This window comes from Paralichthys olivaceus, chromosome 22, assembly GCF_024713975.1.
Source record: "Paralichthys olivaceus isolate ysfri-2021 chromosome 22, ASM2471397v2, whole genome shotgun sequence".
Classification (NCBI taxonomy): domain Eukaryota; kingdom Metazoa; phylum Chordata; class Actinopteri; order Pleuronectiformes; family Paralichthyidae; genus Paralichthys; species Paralichthys olivaceus.
In genome coordinates this window covers 9,397,293-9,418,445 of record NC_091114.1, presented here as the reverse complement: position 1 = coordinate 9,418,445, position 21,153 = coordinate 9,397,293, and the positions used below count along the sequence as shown (strand labels likewise).

At 42.5% G+C, this 21,153-nt stretch overlaps 1 protein-coding gene across 3 annotated transcripts; it reads right to left on the bottom strand.

The window, feature by feature from the left end:
* Positions 1–662: 662 nt before the first annotated feature.
* LOC109634820 (synaptopodin-2) lies at positions 663–20,310 on the bottom strand. 3 transcript variants are annotated; one of them, XM_020095522.2, is made up of 5 exons: positions 20,064–20,310; positions 13,114–13,265; positions 11,263–12,047; positions 6,468–9,631; positions 663–2,808 (listed from the first exon to the last, which is right to left on the bottom strand). In XM_020095522.2, the coding sequence occupies exons 1-5, from the start codon at positions 20,169–20,171 to the stop codon at positions 2,221–2,223; spliced, it is 4,797 nt and encodes a 1,598-aa protein (XP_019951081.2). In that variant the 5' UTR covers positions 20,172–20,310; the 3' UTR covers positions 663–2,220. The 3 variants fall into 3 exon arrangements, with proteins under 3 accessions (XP_019951081.2, XP_069374738.1, XP_019951080.2); XM_069518637.1 differs by lacking the exon at positions 663–2,808 and having other exon boundaries at positions 4,587–7,646; positions 7,698–9,631; positions 20,064–20,306; XM_020095521.2 differs by lacking the exon at positions 663–2,808 and having other exon boundaries at positions 4,587–9,631; positions 20,064–20,305.
* Between the last annotated feature and the right edge of the window lie 843 nt (positions 20,311–21,153).

The following is a 21,153-nucleotide window of genomic DNA, read 5'->3' as shown; positions in this document are numbered from 1 at the left end:
ATCGCCCCCTCAGGGCCTGCAGACCAATCAGATACTATTTGCTTTAAAGGCCGTCATGTGATATAGGAGAGACAGGAGCTTAATAGGATGCACTCACCTTATAATCCAGTCACAATGTTTTAATTGACTTTGCCGAATTTAATTTAGCTCCTATATATTTATTTATTTGGCAGAAGAGGCAAATAAAGGGAGACGGGAGGATCTGCTCAAGCATAATGTTGGATGTTCAGGGATATAGTGTATTTCCTGCCATACAGAAAACTATGCCATACACAAAATGAAATATCATCCATATTGCAATTCAGGCTTCACCATTTGAATATTCTGAAGAGTCTTTTCCAAATCTAAATTGCCGGTGGGGGGAAATAATTTCTGTTTATCGTCTCCCTCCCTGTGCCCTTATCTCTCATTCTCTAATGGTGCGGCTGCAGTAAGCACCCACTGTTGTTATGTAACATGTGGTCACCATGGGAACAATAGCCCCCCCCCAACCCAACCCCCTCTAACCTAACCCCCTCCGCTGGATAGGCAGCCAGGGACTGTTGAAGACAACACGTCGCACAGAAAGCTTCATGGGACGGCACAGCGAGCAACGAATGGCCCAGAGCTGAAAGTATTTCATGCTGGGCATAAAGAGCAAAGAGCACAGACACATGGTGGAATTTGTGAAGAAGTGTCATTTTGATGTATTTATTCTTGTAAAATGTGAAACTATATCGGAATTAGGTTGCTCGTATGGAAGCAATACAGTGAAATGATCACAGATACACAAAAATACGCCAGGATGCTCGAGACACACACAATGTTGTGTGAGGAGTCGTATTCATATTTATGAGATTATGTACACACTGTGGAAAAAAACCAACAATCTAGTCTGAATTGGAAGAGATGATTGCAAGTCGCTAGCAAAAGCCCAAACCAAACTCAAGCCACAAACTCATTAAACACTGTAAGCAATACTCCTCCTGCCACTAAACCATCCTAAAAATCCTTTCTGCAAAATAACATTTCAGAATTCAATTAATAATCAGTTTAAATCCCAACTAAAATACCACTGTCCTTCTACATGCTAGTTTTCCAGGTGGCAAACCAAAAAAAGTGTTGGAAAACTCTTCTTCTCATCTTCTCTCCCTCTGAGTAGTTGTTGGCCATATGTAAATGCAATAATTAAAATGGACCAGGTAAATAAATCTCACTTATTCACGCTTACGTAACCACACATCCTGCCCACAACAAGTGATGGCACTAACCTTTCCCGGAGTTTTAAGCCTCATTTCTAATTGCCATCCTGACAGTGACGGGATTTTCTGAAAACACCACCCTTCAACATTCGTTGATCAAAAACCAAACAAGCAAAAACACAAAAAGAAAAATGTGCACGTTCACTGCAAGAACCAGCATGCTGAATACATACATCCACAACAGAAAAGGAAACCGGGATGAACCACAAGCTCGGAACAATTCTAGAGTCATTCTGCAACTTACTTTAGAGTGCGTAGGTTTCTTCATTTTAGTCATCATCCCCTCGTATCTCTTTTCTCACCATCATTACCTCCGCCAAGGTTTGTTTATTTGTTTGAGTTGAGGATTATGCAAAAAGAACGACATGGATTACCATGAAAGTTGGTGAAACAATGAAATGTGGAATAAGAGAGAAGCCAAAGTTATGGATCCAGGAATGTTTTACCACTTTCTGTAACATTGCGAGATAGGGTGTCTTTAGACAGTTTAAAAAAGGGGACTGATCTATAATTGGAATAATAAAAAATCTGGATCTAGATGTAGTTTCATAAGGCCTTGGCGGAGGTATGCGCTCTACTGAGTACTTCTACATTCTGAAAGTTTAACATCAGCTATAGTCATCTCCAGATATACTGTTTCTACTCAGTGCATCCATTCCTAACAACATACTCACGGCTTTTTACGATGAACTAACTTCAGTGTATCCACCAATCAATTCACCAAGTAAACTCTCCAAACATTGTTAAAGTCATCATCTGTCTTCACATTTGATTGCTGCATGCAAATATTTCATCTAAATCTTTTTAAACTAAAGATTTAACAGGAAAAAAAGTGTTTTGAAAAACATGTAGTTGCATGAAAACCAAGAGAAATCCAACAATCTTTCCAAAAGTCCATTTCATGTTTCGCTCACTGCACATTCAAAATTGCAATGAAGCTCTAACTGCACTCAAATGCGTCACAAGGTTGAGTTGTATCCTACCGTCTCCAACTCCAAGTGTTGGTGTACACAGACTTGTAAGTTTGTGTTCCCAAGGGCCTTTTATATTCAGGGGAAGACACAGAGGGCCCAAAGCTTGCCTCTGGCACAGGCCTCCGAGGCTGCCACTGTCTGGGCAGAGATCTGTACCCGGCTTGACTAGCGGCAGTGGAGACAACGCTCTTTGCTGGGGACACAAACGATGGCAGGGGGGCCCGACTCTGACCACGGCTCTGGCTCCAAGTCTGGCTGCCAGTTTTCTGAGGGGCTTGGTAAGACCCGGCCTTCCATTCCGCTGGCGGCTCAGGCAGCAGTTTGCGCTGGGCTGCCAAGTGAATGTTTGAGGCAAGGGTTTGGTGGAGGTTCTGGAAAGAGAAGGCCTCATCCACCAGGCCCAGGGGGTGTCGGGAGGCTGCCTCCCAGGGCGAAAGAGGCTTGCAGCCTTTCTCTAGCCAGGATGCCTGCCTTGCTGGGGGAGTTGCGGAGGCCTGAGGCACAGGCCTAGGGGAGGAAGAAGTCGAGGCGTACTTCTGGCCTTTGAATGGAGTTCTGGCTGGTGGGGAAAGAGAGTAGCTCCTGCCAAGGGCCTGTAAGGAAAGATCCAGACATGTTTGTTTTAGTAAGGGTTCAGTTTTGTTTGGTTGACTGGCTCCTCCAGCAACATCAAATCCGCTCGGAAAGTGATGGAAAACAGAGGAGCACTACGTCAACACATTTCTTTTAAGTGCGATAATACTCTGTTTAATTTAATTTTCTTATAGATAAATATTGAATGTTAAGAAAGAATGCTAAGATCTAAAGTAGCCAGCTAAATAAACGAACTAATGTATTATTATTAAACCTATTGAGGAGATAATAGTTCATTCTACATTAAGCCTCCTCAGCACAGGAGTGGACTATACTTCTCAGAACAAGTGGCTCATAAGAGTATCGCCACGGTAAGACACATTCAGCTCATCGTCACTGGATCTGATTTTCTACACAGCAACGCGTCTGAATTAAAGCAGTGAGATGGTGAAACTAATAAATGCTTGATAGTAAAAACTTTCACAGAGCTGAGGGTTACATGGGGTGAAAGAGTGCCTCTGTGTCGTCCAGTCCCTCTGACAACACATTCTGTGGGGTGGAATGCAGAGGCAAGGCAGTGCTGCCATCATCTGGCCAAAGATGTGTAAAATCAGCAGGTGGAATTGGAAAGAGCAGAATAGAAAAGAGTGCAGACATAAAAAAGAAGCTACATGAGTCAATAGGGGCAATAAAATCGAAGCTGTCTCAGGTATCTGGAAGGCCTGTAGGCTTATGCTTATCCTGGAGGGAGGTAGACACTAGAGGCAGATTAACAGAAAATCTGAGGTCACGTTATTTGCTTTGTGCCGTTTATGTCCAAAGTGCATTGGAGTGCAGAAGATCAAACTGAACTAGGATGTTAATCGGATCTTTACAGAGCATCTGCAAATTCCACGTTGTGGTTAAAACATTCATTGTTTCTATATGCCTCATTGAATTCTAAGTTCATGGTTCAAATCTTCTGATAATACCAATTCATATTATGTTGCTATAACATTTTTTCAACCATCTTTATTTACATGCTTTTATTTTCTTTATGTATCCATCTTCGACTTGAGTGAAGCCTCTTATTATTTAATCACATCTAAGTATAATAAAATGATCTTTCATTTTATTTCATTAATTTTTAATTCAGTCATCAGAATGTTTTAGAAATTAAATATGGTTGAGATAAAAATATGTATGGAAACAATCGATACGGCAATAGCAGGGGCAACTCCTGCCATGTGAATAGGACTCAGCTGCAGAAGTCTGTCGAATTAACACAACATTTGATATGAAAATTTCCACCTAACCCATAACTGCCCTTTCTGCGAATGCATGACATGACATGGATATACAATTTAGGAGGGGGCCCACTCACTTGACCCCCAGTTACCCACTGAGGTCGCCTCTCAGTGAAATCACCGGTCTAATAATACCCTTCACAAATGCATCACCAGGTAGTCATTCTGCAGGAATGTGCTGCTCAAGCATTCACCTCCATCTGGTGAGGAAGTACATGATTCCTGTAATGAGGTGTTGGAGAACTCTTTATGTAGTGTCAGCTGTATTTTAGTTTTACTGTTAAAAGGTGATTGGTTGGTGAAAGATAGTGGGTGCTTCAGTAGAAATGGTTTGTAGTTGAAATGAAATCCATCTTATCTGTGCTGACGCAAACTTTATCTTTATCAGTATTTACAGTAAAGGTGAGAGAAAGTGGTGAAATCCAGCGACAGGAAACGAAAAAAAAGCAACCAGAAATAGAAGAAAACCCAAAAAGCATGCACAAAGAACAAAAAGAAAGGGAGAAGAGAAAAAGGATAAAAGACATTTAATGGCACTGCAGTGAATCATACAGAAAGTGCACTATGAAGAGAAACACACACAGGAAAAAGAAAAGAACACAAAGAGAAGCAGCCCTGTACCAAAAATATAGGGGTGAACATTACTGGGCTGGTCATCCTTTTTGTATATTGTCTATTCATATAAAACAAAAGCAGGAGAAGATGCATTGAAGGGTCAGACAAAGACAGTGGGCAATAATACTACATTACACTATACATTTTTCAGTTTTTTCAGAAAAATATTATAGGGGTCTGAGAGATAGTAGCTTTCGCTTAAGGCTTCAGTTGAAATTCAAGCCTTCTATTCCTGGACCTCAGCGCTCCCTCTCATGAGGCAGTTTAAATATAGGACCTAACATGATGCAACAGTTGGTAAAAAGCTTAAAATAAATGGGAGAGAAAGCATTGAAGAAAAGTGTTTGCTAATCAAGCATTTAAGCAAGCCACTGCTTGGTTGTCACTTTAAAGGAGAACTGCTGTTTTCTCTATTGTTACATAATCCCTTTAACCTTGTACCAACATCACTAAGATAATAACCTTAGCCTTCTGCTTACCATCACCCTCCACCACTTAGTTACAATTGTATTACTTTTTTTTCTTCTTCTTCTTAATCAATATTAGGCACAGTGTTTTCTTTCAAAAATCAACTTCCTGTTGTCACAGTCAAGAACCATTCACTATTTTTATTTCTTTTTTTCTACAGCTGAGTACTCCCCTACATCCTTTCTTCTTATTCTTTAACAAATAATTACAATCATTAATAGTTATTTTCTTTAGTCAATTTATATAGTATATATCCATTTATAGTGAAGTATCCATATGCATTATCTTATATAAAAATGCTCCTCTGTGTCTAACGAGCCATACTTACATCCTGTTCTTATTCTTATGCCCTTAACTTTTTGTGACACCATTCACATAATCTCTTTGAGAACCACCAAGCTCTGTCCAATGTCAAGAGCAGGTGGAGGTGTAGATATTCATGACAGCAATTTAATGTGCTCTAAATGTTCCACGTGCCAGTGGACTGTAAGAGCACCAACGTTGTGATTCAATCCGACAGATTGCATGCAATGAAATCACTCTTTATCAACTGCTGTCGGCTTCCACACTTGAGCTGAGCTCTTTTTAGCTGTAAATCTAGGCTTAGGAGCAGCTACAGGGTTGCCACCTGATGCAGATTCAGGCCTAGCAGCCACAGGGAAACTAGGAGCAACAAAGCTACTGGGAGGCTGTGGCTGGTAAGGCACTGAAGGAGCGGCCAGGTAGGGAGGGCTGCTGGCTGGTTGGTACGGAACCTGGGGTGCCTGTTGGTAGGAAGGGTTTGAAGGTTGAGGAGCTTGGGGATGATAAACAGGCTGTTGATACTGTTGGTTATATGCTTGCTGGTAAGGGCCAGCAGGGGGTTGCTGATAAGTATTAGGGTGGGCATAAACATTAGCTGGGGGTTGCTGGTAGTGGCCCTCATGCATCATTGGTTGCATGTGCACCCCATAGGCCTGCTGGGGGTATGGGGCATTAAGTGGTCCAGTTGGCTGGATGGGAGCCGTTTGCTCATAACTAATTGGTTGATTTTCAGCAGGGGGGTTAGGAGGTGAACAGTCAGGCTTAGGCACAGGGGGCTTAGGGGCCTCCACTGCTGGACCAAAAGTAAAGAGTGAGGAATCAAGTTGATATGGTTGATGTTTCATCACATCTATAACATTAAGGGGTTTAGGGGCAGGTCCTTGTTTCCCTTTAGCTTTTTTCTTATCTTTGGATGCAGAACTATTTGGAGGGGGCTGCTTTGTTGCTGCTGGGGGATAAGAAGGGGACTGAATAGGATTAAATGCCCGTGAAGGTGGAGCACGTACGTTAGGAGTATATTTCCACTCATTTGGTAAGGAGGCAACTGGTGATGTTGACCGGCTCGCCTTGTTCGCTTCCACAGTCTCGGAGTCCACAACATACTTCTCCATACGAGACTGTCTCTTGGCAAACATATCAGCTCCTTTCCCTCTAACAACTGGCATCTCATAAGCTGGACCTGCAGATGATGGGTTTAAGGTAGTGGCCATTGGGTTGATCGGTGATGAATCTCTTTGACGAATGGTTAAAGAGTGCATTCGCTGGGGTGGAGGGGGTGGGGTGCGGTTTTGTGGGGCATTTTGTGGTGGAAGCCAAGGTTTTGGAGAAGGACGAGTGTTCACCATTGACGTGGAAACATTTACAGGTGTTTGCTGTGACTCTGGTGCCCAATGTGTCTGAGGCTGAGTCTGAGCTGGAGGCCAAGCTGGATTAATTGATGGCTGTGGTGGAGACTTTGAAGTGGATGTTTGCCAATTTGACTGTGCGGACTGGGGTGGAACTGGTTGAGCCCAAGGTGGTTGATTTTGGGCCTGGTTTTGCTCTTGAGCCCAAGAATTAATCGAATGCTGACCATGCTCTGGAGGATGCTGGGGCCATGAAGGTTGGGGCGGAGCCTGGGCAGGCACTGGCGCCCATGGATTCAAATGGGCTTGAGGCTGCGCTTGCGGTTGTGTTTGGGCTGCTTGCATCCAAGGTGGCTGAACTTGGGCTTGAGCTTGTGATGGGGGCCATGCATTAATTGAAGGCTGCTGTTGCTGCTGAGGCTGAGCTGAGACCCAAGGTGGCTGTGATGGACCTGGTGCCTGGGCCTGTGGCCATGCTTGTTGTGGAGCCTGTTTTTGTTGTTGCTGAACCCATGGTGACTGTGGCTGGGGTTCTGGCTGAGGCTGTCGAACCCAAGGAGGTTGTACTTGGGATTTCTGCTGGGATGGTTGCACCCATGGTGGTTGAGGCTGAGTATCTGCCTCTAATGGCTGTGCCCATGGGGCCTGGGTCTGCTGCTGCACTGGTTCTTGAGGCTGACCCCAAGTTGGCTGCATTTGCTGCACATGTGGTGGCTCTCGAGGCTGGGCCCAGGGTGGCTGAACCTGTGGCTGAGGTTGCTCTAGGGGCTGAGCCCAGGCTGGCTGAGCCTGTGGCTGAAGGTGTGATTGCTCTGGAGCCGGGGCCCAGGGTGACTGAACCTGTGGCTGAGGCTGTGGTTGCTCTAGAGGCTGGGCCCAGGGTGGCTGGACCTGTGGCTGAGGCTGTGCTTGCTCTGGAAGCTGGGCCCAGGATGCCTGAGCATGTGTCTGGGCTTTTGCTTGCTCTTGGGGCTGACTCCAGGATGGCTGAATTTGAGGGTTCCAAGTGTTTGTGGGGGGTTGAGGCTGGGCTTGGGTCTGAGTATTTTGTCTTGTCACCCAAGGTAACTGTGGTGGGGACTGACTAGGAGGTGGTTCCTGTGGTTGTACTTGAACTGGATGCCAGGAATTGGTAGATGCTTGTTGTAACTGTGATTGTGCTGGCGCCCAGGTGGTCACTGGTGCAGGCTCTGGCTGCACATCAGAATTAATTTGACAATGTTCCTCTTGAGTTGGCACTTGGAGAGGCTGTTTTTGAGATTCAGACTCTGAGAGAGTCCATGTGTGCTGCTCTTCTGTGTTGGTGCTGGCAACAGCCTCCTGGGGGGCAGGAGGGGGAGAGGGCTCAGGAGCAGGTGCAGGGGTTGGCTCTTGCTCTGGAGCAGGAGTAGTGTCTGTGGTGGGGGCTGCAGCAGGTGTGGAAACACTATTTTCAGCACACTGAGCCATGTCCTCGTTGTTCATTTCTATCTGTGGGGACCAAGGAGGAGAGTTGGGGTTGATTGCAGGCTTTGGAGCCACTGGTGGAGGAATCTTATGTTTTCCTCCTGGAGACTGGAGGAAATTACAAGCCTCAGCCCCAAGGCTGAGGTAGTCTTCCTCAGGTCCTGACTCAAAACCCAACTTCTTATCACCCCTGTTGAGGAGGTTCAGTAATGCTGGGTTAGGTGACACTTTTGGAGCTTCCTTAAATGTGAACATTTGCTTGCCAGTATTTCTTTTCCTTGCATCCATCAGAAGGCCAGTCCTACTAGCAGGGGTAGAAATGCGCTCATCGCGGGATGCCAGCTGCTCTCCTTGGCACACAGAATCTTCATTGGTCCCACCCATTGCGGGAGAATAAGGGGTAGCCGCCATCTTATCGACTGAGAAAGGCTTTGCAGTGCGATTGCTGAAAGAATTCTGCATTTCATTGGTTTGATGTTGGACTGTCCCATTGACGTTTGAAGAATACTGCTGCATTTGCTGTTGCTCTTGCTGATATTCTTGCTGCTGCTGATACATTTGCTGCTGTTGATAATGCTGCTGTTCATACTGCTGTTGCTGGTACTTTTGGTATTCTTGCTGCTGTTGGTAGCTCTGTTGCTGCTGTTGATAGCCCTGTTGCTGCTGTTGATAGCTCTGTTGCTGCTGTTGATAGCTCTGTTGTTGCTCTTGGTAGCTCTGTTGTTGCTCGTGATACTGTTGTTCTTGATACTGCTGGTACTGGTGTTGCTGTTGGCCTTGCTGGTGTACATTTACATCCATGTAAGCATGGCCCTCTGTTGTTGACTGCATATACGAGTGCTCCAGTGTCTTCTTTTCAGACTCCTGCAATCCTTCCACGGGAATCCCCTGGCGCCTTAGCTCATCATGCTCAGCAGCAATCTCATCCATCCGCTGACGCCGCTGGACAAACATTAGGGCACCCTTTCCCTTGGTATCAGGCAAACACTCCATCTCTGCTTGGTTGTTCAGGTTCCTTTCAATCTCAAGGAGACCCTTGTCCCAGTTGATAGTCAGCACACCTTTGCTGCTATGGACATTAGTGAGGAAATGCTTATCTATTTCAGAATCGTTCGGAGCCACAAGGGTAAATTCAACAGTATGGGTTTCTTGTTTTTCGTCTTCCTCGTCCTCGTCGTCGCTGTTCCCTGATTCGTCCTCTCCTGTGCCGTAGCTCACAAGCGTGTACTTCTTGGCCCTTTGTCGATGTTTCTTGAACATCAACACCCCTTTGTTGTTGGGGTTGGGCGGAGCAGCCGTAAGGAGGAGAGCAATACGTTTACATTTGGACTTGGCCTCCTTCACCTGCTTCTCAGACAGACTCTCGCTACGCCTGAGCCCTGTGTAGAGGAGGAAAAGAGATAATTCTGTGTTTAGAAAAAAAGGTACTTTAAATTTAAGTTTTGTTTGTACTTTTCAGGTTTTTGGTCACTGAGTGAGGCTGTTGCAGACTGTATCTACCCCAGTCACAATTGGAGTTGACTAAATTACTTTACATCTATTTTTGTAATATGCCTATGAATATCAATCTGAAAATAAAACAATATCACATTATATAACTCTCACTGGTTTCAGCATTTATTTTAAGGGCAAACATAGATCATGCACGTTCAACTTGGTGACAGGTAAAAAAAGATAATGTTTATAAAAAATACAGAGCTAAGCAAGTAACAAAGCTGTTAATTTCGATGTCTACGCTGTAAACATTTTGTAAAAGTACATCCTTTGTGTCCAGTAAAAGCATAAGCAGCAGACTTATATATAACTTGTTGATGATCCATGTTATATGTTGTCTGTTGTTGATCTGATATAATTGCAAAACAAATAAAAACTAAACTATAAACCGATCCCTTCACAAAGGAAGAGAAATATGTTTTATATTCTCTGTCCACACAAATTCTATCCAACCATAGCTGTGTACTTTTCCTCATTATTCTAAATTTGCTCGAACATAAATCATCTACCGGCAAAGCACTTACAAAGTTCTCTGACCCATATCTAATATCCTCATTTGTCCATCGAAAATTGCGCTGCATTAAATTGGTTATTAATCCCCATAAAGCAGCCGGGTATAGGAACTGAGAAGGATTAAAGATAGGCTGCATGCAATAAATTCACCAGGACCAGCTCATCTTTGCCAGCCACCTTATCTGTAAGTTCATAAACTGTCACCTCAAAGCTAAAATCGATTACATATACTCATACTTAGGCCAATTTGATAACATACACCACACTACAAACACTCTCTCAAATCATCCAGCAAGTCAGCGCTGCAATAAAATAACAAGTAGCCTTACTGTGTATTGCTGCAAGACTAACCTGAAGGTGGAGGACACAGCGGGAGTGAGCGACGGACTCACTTTTTTAGCTCAGTTAAAGCACTCAGTTTGAAAGGATCAGGTAACGGGCTGGGGGGAGCACATGCTAGTGTCTGTCAAAGGGCCACTTCTGCAGGCATCATCAGCGTGCTGGGGTTATATTTATGTCTTCTACACAGCCCAGAGGAATGCCTCAGTATCCATATTCATCATTAAGCCTCTTCTAAAAGAAGATAATTGGTTTATAAAGAGCAGCATCTTCTCAAATATGATCGATTCAACATCCTTTTGGTTCCCTCCTATCAGATTCTTTATATTTTAACCCGTGTCACCATTCAATCTGCTCCCTGCTGCCCTGCCGACACTTAGTGTTGTAATTCAGATCAGACCCGGATGTATCTGCTCCCATTCAAAGGAATGAGCACCCTCCTCCAACTGCACAGAGAGGGACATCCTATTTTGAGGGGTACACACACTTGACCATCAGGCTTTGGAATGCACACATGCTGTTGACAAATGCAATTTAGTGACCTATTAGATTGTAGAATATTCCTTAAAGAGTAGATGCTTATAATCCACACACTCAAATGAATTGAGTAAAAAAGAATGCACACAAAATTACGGAACGTAATGAAAATGGAAATGGTCCTTACTGGCGTGCCTTGCCCGATGCTTGTTAGGTTTGTCTAGATCCCCTTCAGACTCAGAGTCCTGCTCTGCTGCCTGTGACGCCTCATCTGTGGGAATTCCAAATGAGACCGTAAAAGACCCAGGGTCTCCCTCACAGAGCCCTCCTCTTTCTTCCCCTTCACTTTGGGATCCAACGCTTCCACTGACCCTGGGGCCTCCCACGCTCAGGATGCCCCTCCCTGCTCCGGATGCTGATGGCTGCTGCAAAATGACCTCCACCTGCCCCAGCACCGAAGGGGAGCCGAGCACCACCCCATGCTGGCCCAGCGGCTCTCTCATGGTGCGTGGCAGATGGTGCGATATGGTGGAGGTGTGGATGGTCTCGACAGCCTCCCTGATCGAGAGTCCCCCATCAATCCCACGTGCACTCCCAAGGGAGGCACAGCCTGCGCGGTCCGACGTTTGCTCAGACAGGGAAACCTGGAGCTCAACCATTTCCCCAGGGGAGAAGCACCTTCGTACTTCTTTCTCCCTGAAAAAAGGCTGTTGGTCACTCTGATCATCAGACGAGGGAGCATCGAGCTGGGTGCAAAGCAGCTGGGGTCCCTTGGGGGACTCTGTGTTGCTGTCCAGCTCCTCATAGTAGGCCTTGTCCTGGGACTCAGATATGTAGAGTTCCCTCGGGCTTTGGGATCTGTGCTTTGGGGAGAGGATGTGGAGGGTGGTGCTCGCTAAAGCATCAGACGAAGATTCCCTCTCTCCACAATATGTGTCAGATTCATAGTCTTCAGGGGGAATGGAGCAGTATCTGTCAGAGAAGAGGCAGGGGACAGCAATGAGTGATAAGGTCAACTTCTCTTAGTTCAATAAATAAAATTGATCATTAAAATAAATAGGACATTTTGGTGAAATTGTTTGGACATGTGCGTTTATAACCATGTGATTTTATATAAATATGATTTTCCTTTGGTGATGTGCACTAAATCTTTGTTTTTTGAATGACTAAGAAATTTAAATAAGAATTATAACAGCACAGAGGATTGGAAAGTGAAGCTTGTCCTCGACTGCTGAAGTTGTTGTTATGAAGTAACTTTCCTTTTTAAACAGCAAGTTAAATGAAAGGGTCAGGCCTCTGAAGTGGAAAATAATCACATTTCAACATTGCTCGACCTAACATTTACTTTCAAGGTAAGGAGTAGCATGAATGCCATAATGTTATTATCTGTGACTGGCATTATTGAATTTAGGCCAATTACATCAGTTACTAATCCTTTTTTTAGCCACAAGCGAGGTCAGCTGCTCTCCATGTCTGAAGAGATCTTCCTGCGTCATAGAAACACATTAAATACAAATCCTGTATTAGATTCAACCACTTAGTTCAACTTCAATGCGCCTTCAAAACAACTGTCTGCCCCTCTGTGGGTTTAAAAGCGGACACACTAGGGCGCATGCAGCAACATTTGAGGAGATCTCAGCATGGTTAACACACTGGCAGTGCCCACTGAGTAATGGCTGAGCAGCTGCACGTCAATCACACAAGTCTGTTACACCTCGGCCGAGCCAGCTGGAAGGTCACCATGGCTGACACACATTCAGTCACCAGTACACACAGTATATACACACCAGTGTATGTACACACATAGGGTCACTGAGCTGCGAAGAAGGATGCAGGTCATAAAAGAAACAAAACAACATGCTATCTAAATGCTAATACAGTGGTGCTGTAATGATTTCTGCACTGCTGTGGTGAACACCAAGGACCTTTTGCAGGGCCCATTTGTCACGACACACAACATATTCCACGGTTATAGATTTTGCATGCATTTTGTTCCCCTCCAATTGTGAATTTATTGGGTGACATGTGGGAACTACACCTTTTGAGAAGCAGCTGCAGGCAGTCGATTGACGTGTCGATGAGGGCAAGGGCCCGTAAGAGGGTGAGATCAGCGCACGGCTCGCCGTTGAGCGACACCACCTCGTCGCCTTCCTGCACTCCGGCCAAAAAGGCGCTGCCTTCTTTTTCTACCTGTGGACGACAGTGGTGAAATTATCACATGATGATATTGAGCAGTTGCACAGTGGGAGAAATGTCCACTACTTTATACACACTATGACTGCTGCTATTTTCAGGGAGTCAATATTTATGTTTTTTTGAAATGTCAGATAGTACTGAGGTCATAATACAGAAACCTGTCCCCTCAGGTCAGCCACACAAATTCAATTTGATCTCGGAAAACTAGAGGACAGTAGTATTTGTACTGTTTTTTTTCAATGGAGAAAAGATTGATTATGCATTTTTATGAAAATCAAAAGGAGAAAACATAAATCAGTGTAATATTTAAAGTTTTTCTAGTCATAGCAGTCAGACATGAACCAAATATAAACATTTCGATTATTATTCTAGAAATATAAAAGAAGAACAAGGGAGATGTAGAATTAATTCAAAACACTTGGAAATTCACTCAATAATCTCGGCGACAGTTTGCACCATTCACACGAGAATATACACTTAGTGTCACGATAGCATCGAAGGTGCACGACAATAAAAGTGGCAAATCCACTTGGTATTTCAACCATGCTGCTGCAATACTAGGCCAGCTCTGCTGAGATCCATGTAAAGGGCACCTCTTTGCACAGTTGAGCTAATGATTGATGGTTTTGTTCTCTTGTAATTGGTTCCTGAGTCCGATAAAATGGTTCATTAATAAGAGGATTTAATAAGGAGAAACACCTCATACATTTTTGCACAAAAGACCACTTATATACGCGAGGGGATAAATGATTACTTCAGGTCCATGCAATTAGCGGATATGCTCTCAGCGAAAGATATTTTGCAAATACTACAAATAAACAGCTTTAGGTGGGTTTGTAAGGTCTGCAGTGCTTTTCGTATTTCTTAAGTAACACTGAAGGGTGTTACATGTGACATCTTGCCATCTAAAATCCCTCCAACTCCATGTTTCTTTAATATTAACAGTCAATTAAAGGCAAAATGTCCAAAAATATAACCTTCAGATATCGGTTGAGATAATGCACAACCTCACCGTTAAATTTATTCACGATTATTAAGTCACATCTATTCATCGGGTTAAATCGACCTGTAGGATTAATCTGCACATTTCCCCAGTAATGTTTAATGATAGATCACAGTCAATTCAGTTTAACCTGAGGCGACACTGGACCTGTCGCTCTGCCATCTATCACACTAATGTTCTCCCTCGCTCTTCAAGTTGATTCACACCATAACAAAACCAAAACAGTCACCTTGGTTTCTCATATTAAAGTGACACAGGAGGACCTGACGAGCAGCAGTGCATGCTCATTGTGGAACAGCGAAGAGGATTTAAAACTGAAAACAACCAAGGTTTTCCAGCTCTCTGACAATATAGGCAAAGGTAGGCAACTTTTAAGCATTAGAATTAAACAACCTTTCCATTCTGTCATCGTCACTGCAACACTGGATTTCAAGCATATATTTCATGCAATATAGATATTCTTAACTCATCATTATATGGGCAATGTAGAAGTAAATGTGATTCATTCTCAACCTCTCTTTATACAAAAATATATATAAATATATATGTTAATGTAAATCATATATTTGTAAAAGCTATATTTTTCAAATTATAAACCAATTCTGAAAAACAATGCCATTATCTTTATCACAAATTTACTTCACTATACTGCACTATTTTGATTTTGGAATTTGAACACATGCTGTCCCACCTCCACTGACTTGCATTCAACTCTCAAAACCTGCAGTACAACAATCTTGTCACTAGATGGCAATGCCCACACATACATCTTTAGTTGCTGAATGAAGGAAAGGAGAATCCATGGATGGACACGAGGAAACGAATGCAGTTTATATCCCATAATATTCTATTTTTTTTATTTAGTTTTGTCATACAAATTGCTGAGCACAATAAGTAATTAACTCTTTGCATCCAAGTACTCAATCACAAATCTTGTATCTGACAAAAAGCCAGCCAGGACAAATAAAGAGTCACTATATATACAAACATATTTTATGAGTTACTTTATAGAGCTGGTTGCTTTCAGGTAAAACCCTCCTGTGACTCCATCCCTGAGTTTATAAGAGTGAACCAGTATGCACACAGGCCCTATAAGGCAACCTGTGAGCCCGTCTATAGGGGATGCACACCTCACTACAACAGGGATGATGGGTTCGTCTGGAGGGCCACAGCAACCAGCTGTGCTCCAAAAAAGGAGGGGAAACATTTGTCGTCTTCTCCCCTCGCAACGCAAAGACACTCGTGTAACACTCAAAGGAGGCGAATACCACTGTGTTTTCATTCCTACTGCTCGTAAACTGCTTGTAACGAGAAACCCAGTTTGCAGTAATTGGGCTGGAGAGGAAAACAAATGAGCGCTACTGTAGGTGTCGGACAAGAGGGATCATAAACAGTGCTGGAAAGTTTCAAATTCGAATAAAGTGCCCTCCAAAATTACCACCAGCACCAATCGTCTGAATTCGCATCATGTGGGGTCACAATTAAGACAACATTTATGCCTGAATTATCCTGGGTCGGCCATTTTCAAATTATCTATTTAATAGGCTCAAGCACAATGGAAAAAAATCACAGGGAAAGAGGGACCGCGTGATGTGCTCATGTAGCCCCCGGCGGTTCCTGCTCTTCACAGCTTAAAGCAATTAGGTTTTTTTTTTAAATTTGAGGTAAATATTTTCCAGCTGTTTGCAGGTACCACTTCCACCATGTGGGGAGGAGAGTAGTGTTTAATGTTTTCATTCACTCATCTAGTCTTGTTCGCTCGGGGCAGAATACGTATAGTCTAGTTCCCTTTATTAGAACTGTAGATTCATTTTGTAGATTAATTTTGGAAAGTATGGTTAATAAGTTGAGAGTATTGAAATTATAAGTTATATTGATGATTGACAGCACTGATATTTACTTTAACAAATATATATAAACTATATTTGACTACAGTTAAGCTTCAGTTCCTCTCCAAAGAAAACAATATCTGACATTTGAGGACACGTACGTCATATTTGCAATATTAGTGATTAGTGAAAATACCATAGATACTGTTTCCAGTTCATATACTGTATATTCCTTCAGGTGAGGAGGAAAAACATAAATAATCTATGTTTAAGTGTTCCTCACTGGTCTACAGTTTGAATCCTTATTTTGACAAATATAAAAACCTCACTACAAGAATATAACTGGAAGTGGTTTATTTTTTTCATTAGCATCCACAGCCACGAACACTGTAGCTCATTCCTATTTTATTCAAATTTTAAAGCTGCTTGCCTTAATTTGCATGAATGATGTGAGAGGAAAAAGTCTCATCGTCAAATCTGCTGCCTCCCTGGATGTTAAAAAAAAACAACACAATGCCAAAACTCCAGTAACTGTGGAGCACTTTGTTTACTCCGGGAAAAACTGCACTGGGTGAATGAGGCAATGGCATTTTGCTGATTGCTTGGCAGCTTAATAAGGTTCCTATGGTGCCGTGTTAGAGCTGAAACATCAGCAACAAGAGCACTCTTTACTCTGCAAAGTCCAAGATAATCCAGGCAAAGAGGACTCCTAACTCGGCCTCTGAATAGAATTTAGTGGAATTTAGATGATGATTCTCATTATTGCCGTAATTAATTTCAACTTGCAGACTCCAGCCCGTCGCCCAAAAGTTAGAAACTTTGCAGACTTGCATTAAGATTACATTTTGCTATTCAGTGTTCCATAACTGATCTGATGCATGTTGACATTCCACATACCAAGATGACATACTTTAGTAATTAGGAGGCCAAAAATGTCTCCTGCTCAGGTTCTGATGATTAAACAATTTCTAATTCTGAAAGTCTGTTTCGCATTAATGCACATGGCATCACCAAGTCTTTTAACGTATTTTCTATAAGACATCCAAAAAGTGCGTACGATAATTCTTCCATGTTTTCTTCAAAAGGTGTGTTGGTGAATTTGCAGGTCAGGACTTGTTGCAGTTTCTGTAGCTTTAAAAATAAGGTGACCTCATCAACTTTGTACTCGGGCCATGACTCCAACTAAGAAGAAAAACACAGCTTCCCTTATATGGAGAGAACCTTTTAAGAGTGGATACCCTGTGCCCCCTCGCACTGCACCGCCTGTCAGCGCACGGAACAATCACTTTCTCCCGGGGAAACAAAACAGTTTCTCTTCACTGCATTCAACAGAAGCATTTAAAAAGACAAACTGTGGCTTACATGCCTCCATCTTGGCATGTTTTTCTTTTTCGACTCTCAGCAAACACAATCTGCTCTCCCTCCAGAAGAGTTTGGAGGTATGTTCAGAGTTATGCCTTCCAGATGAGGTGGACTAAAGCCCCCAGATGTCCAAAAGTGAGGCAAATGCATCTACTACTGCTTTAACAGGGCAAACACTCAAATCCAGGGTATTTTACAGGACTCTTGTGTGGGGGCGTGGAGAGAAAATTAAAGCTTACACGGGCATTAGATGTAGGGGGTATTCTCCCATAAGGGCAAAATGACAGAGGACTTTCACAGTTGGTTTGCTTACTAAAGCTCGCGGATGCTGCAACCTTTTGGCAAAGCATTTTGTAAGGGTCATGTTGACTCATGCAAAACTCCTTCGCCCTACAGTGAACATAACTTTGTGGGGGTATTTGCTCACCGTACATTAAAAGTAACAGTCTTGTAAGATGGCCATGAATCAAGAGGAATAAGTTTGAGAAAAACATTTGATAGGATCTTGATTGGAAGTTGTGCACGTTTGGTTTTGACTTTAAGACCTATTGTTTTTTATATATATATATATATTCTAGATATTTTTGGCACTATGGTCTTTATTTGTAGGACAGAAGTTAAGTGTGAAAGGGGCAGAGAGAGCTGCAAAGACTCAGGCCTTTATTTTTTCATATAATGTAATATAACTTTTGGAAAAACTTCAGAAACAGTGAGTATAAGTGCATAAACTTTTTTATTTTGTTGTCCAAATGCCAGAACTCCATGATAAATTCATTCTTTCAGTCCAGATGTTTCAGAGGTTGCTTTACGTTTAACTATTCAGTCTACAGAGACTTATGCAGTGAGGTGTGGAGACAATATCTACAGCCTTACTAAAAAAAAGTGTATCAGTATGTCATTAAAATGATCAACGGATGCTTTCAGGACGCTTTCTTCTGCCGAAGCTTTGATGTCACAGGAATGCAGCTGAAGAAAAACATTTACAACTTCACTACGCCGACGGCAAGCTGATGAGAGACGTGTGCGACCTGAGTACTAGTGAACATGCATGACTATATATAGGCTGCACTGATCTTCAAAATAAAAGCACCTGGCTTTACCTTTCTTACCTCGCCCATAAAGTACATGCAAAATTAAATGTTCTGCATCACATAAAAAATAAGAAATTATGGTTTTATTGCAGCATTTTATCTGCCTTCAAAGGTAATTGTGAACATGATTTAGAGGTTTTTACAAATGCTCATTAAATCTAAAGTCATAGCTTTTAGAGAAATAATGACATAGTGGATAATTTAAATGTACAATGTAAAGTTTCTGAGGTCCAGAGGATGAAGTGTGATAATGTCATCAGCTCCAACTATAGTTACACCCACATACATCATTGCTTGTGTTAGAAAGAGATGAGCAAACGACACAAGTTAACATGGAAATTATTTGTACAGCATGGTTATCAATCAACTCTTAAGTTCCTCTTATACCATGTATGTAAATGCACCATCACAAAAGTGGCTTCATCGCTTGCAGTGTGCAGTTATTTCTCAGGTTTATTACCACACTATCAGCTTTAAGCAAACACCACAGAGCTGATATGTTCTTATAAGCGTATCTATATTTGTCTAACCTCCTGTAACCATCTGCATGTTCTTCTTGCCCCGTTATTCCTACATAACACACGTACGTTTCACTCTTCAGGTCGATTACATGTCCAAATGATGTGTTGCTTTCCTGCTGTAATCTTTGTGAGTGATAACAGATCACACTGGCCTCAGCTTCACACTCTCCCTCGGCCTTGACCATATAAGGGTCCAGAGGAATCTTGCACCAAAACACAGCCACAGACACAAAAATGCAGGGACACACACACACTGCTCTGAAAAAATGTTTCTCCCACCAGGGACTGTTTAACTTAAGATTTCTCTTTTCTCCAGTGAATAGCTCAAAAGAAACTTTATCAAAACTGAAGCCGATATGGCTCGTTATCCAAACTGACGGGGAATTTATACAGTCTCCAATATCCAACAGTAAAACTCTCAACATATTTACAGACATAGCCCTATTCTCATATGATACATTAAAATACTAACCTCATGTTAATTATAGATATAGAGTTATATAGAGAAAGATAAGGATAAACATGGAGAAATGTATATATATAGATAGATAGATTGATAGATAGATGATCAAGGGAGCTATCGAGAGATTGAGAGAGTGATAGAGAGAGATATCGAGAGAGAGAGATGGAGTTATACAAAATGAGAGCGATATAGACAGAGATATAGAGTTATAGAGAGATGAAGAGATATAGAGAGTTATAGAGATAGAGAGAGTTATAGAGATAGGTAGAGAGATAGAGAGAGTTATAGAGAGATGAAGGGATATAGAGAGTTATAGAGAGAGTTATAGAGAAAGGGAAAGATAAAGAGAGAGATGGTGGGGAGATGTATGTAGAGAGGGAGAGAGAGATAGAGTTATAGAGAGAGAGATGAAGCTATAGAGATATATATCGAGATTGAGATAGATTGTGATAGGGGAAAAGATGCACATAGAGAAACAGAGGCATGGGGACACAGACAGACAGACAGACAGACAGACGGATACCTGTGAAATGAGGAAAGGTCTGTAGGTGTCTCCCTCTCCCTCTCTCAGGGTGAATCCCCAGGGTGCACCACCACGCAGCGTCACGCAGATGTAATCCCCGGTGCCCATGATGCTGCGCGCCGCTCTTCTTCATCCACACAGCAGCGCTACCATGGAGCTGACTGCCGCAGCAGCACTTTGCACAAACCCCGTCTCCACCGCTGCTCTGTCTAATCCCCATCACCCGAGCTCTGCCCGAGTCCAGCCCGCTGCTGGAGACGTCACGGCGCATGGACCCGCCTGCAGGCGTCGGCGTGCAACTGGTGGTTTGAGTCCTGCATGGAGAGAGAGAGAGAGGGGGGGGGGTGAATCATCCTGGTGAATACTGAGAGACACTCAAGTTAGTCCTCAGCAACAAGTCAATATTATTGTGTATTAGTACATATTCTCTACACTCATTACTATTATATTCCTCCATATAGAATATTCCTAATCTCCTATTATACTTGCAGTACTCAGTCTATTACTTTTACTCATCTTCTTCCATTACATACTTTAATACTCATATACTCTATTAGTTCCTCCTATTCTATTACATAGTTTTAATACTCCTCTGTTAGATATTCTTTAATACTCACATACTCATATCCATATACTCTATTACTTGCTCATCTTCTTCTGTTGCATATTATTGATACTCACACCCTATTTATTCTTACTCTTCTTCTATTACATAGTCTTAATACTCATATACTGTATTACTTCTTCCTCCCTTCCATTACTTCATCCTCCTCTTCCTCTTCTTACTTCTTCCTCCTTCTTCTTCCCCCTCCTTTTCCCCTTCTACTTCTTCCTCAAGATTCAAATCAGGGGCGTAGGCCTCAGTGTAATGAATACAAACACAATTACAGCTTGTAATGAAAGTTTTAAATAAAACTCAAAACCACAACCCCAAGAAAATGTGGACTTGTCCAGAATTAAATAAACATTTTTAACAATCCACTTGATTATTTAAATAAAGGCTTATTTATGTCACTGAAATTTTAGGCACCAATGCCATCAACAACTAAATCAATCCTAACTGTATGTAGCCGATGTGATGTGGCCTGTA

Coding starts and splice junctions, on each gene's coding strand:
- LOC109634820 (XM_020095521.2), bottom strand. CDS start 20,171: ATGGGCACCGGGGATTACATCTGCGTGACGCTGCGTGGTGGTGCACCC. Junction 13,266..20,063: donor GACCTTTCCTCATTTCACAG/GTATCCGTCTGT, acceptor TGTCGTCCACAG/GTAGAAAAAGAAGGCAGCGC. Junction 12,048..13,113: donor CTGCAGCTGCTTCTCAAAAG/GTGTAGTTCCCA, acceptor CTTCTCTGACAG/ATACTGCTCCATTCCCCCTG.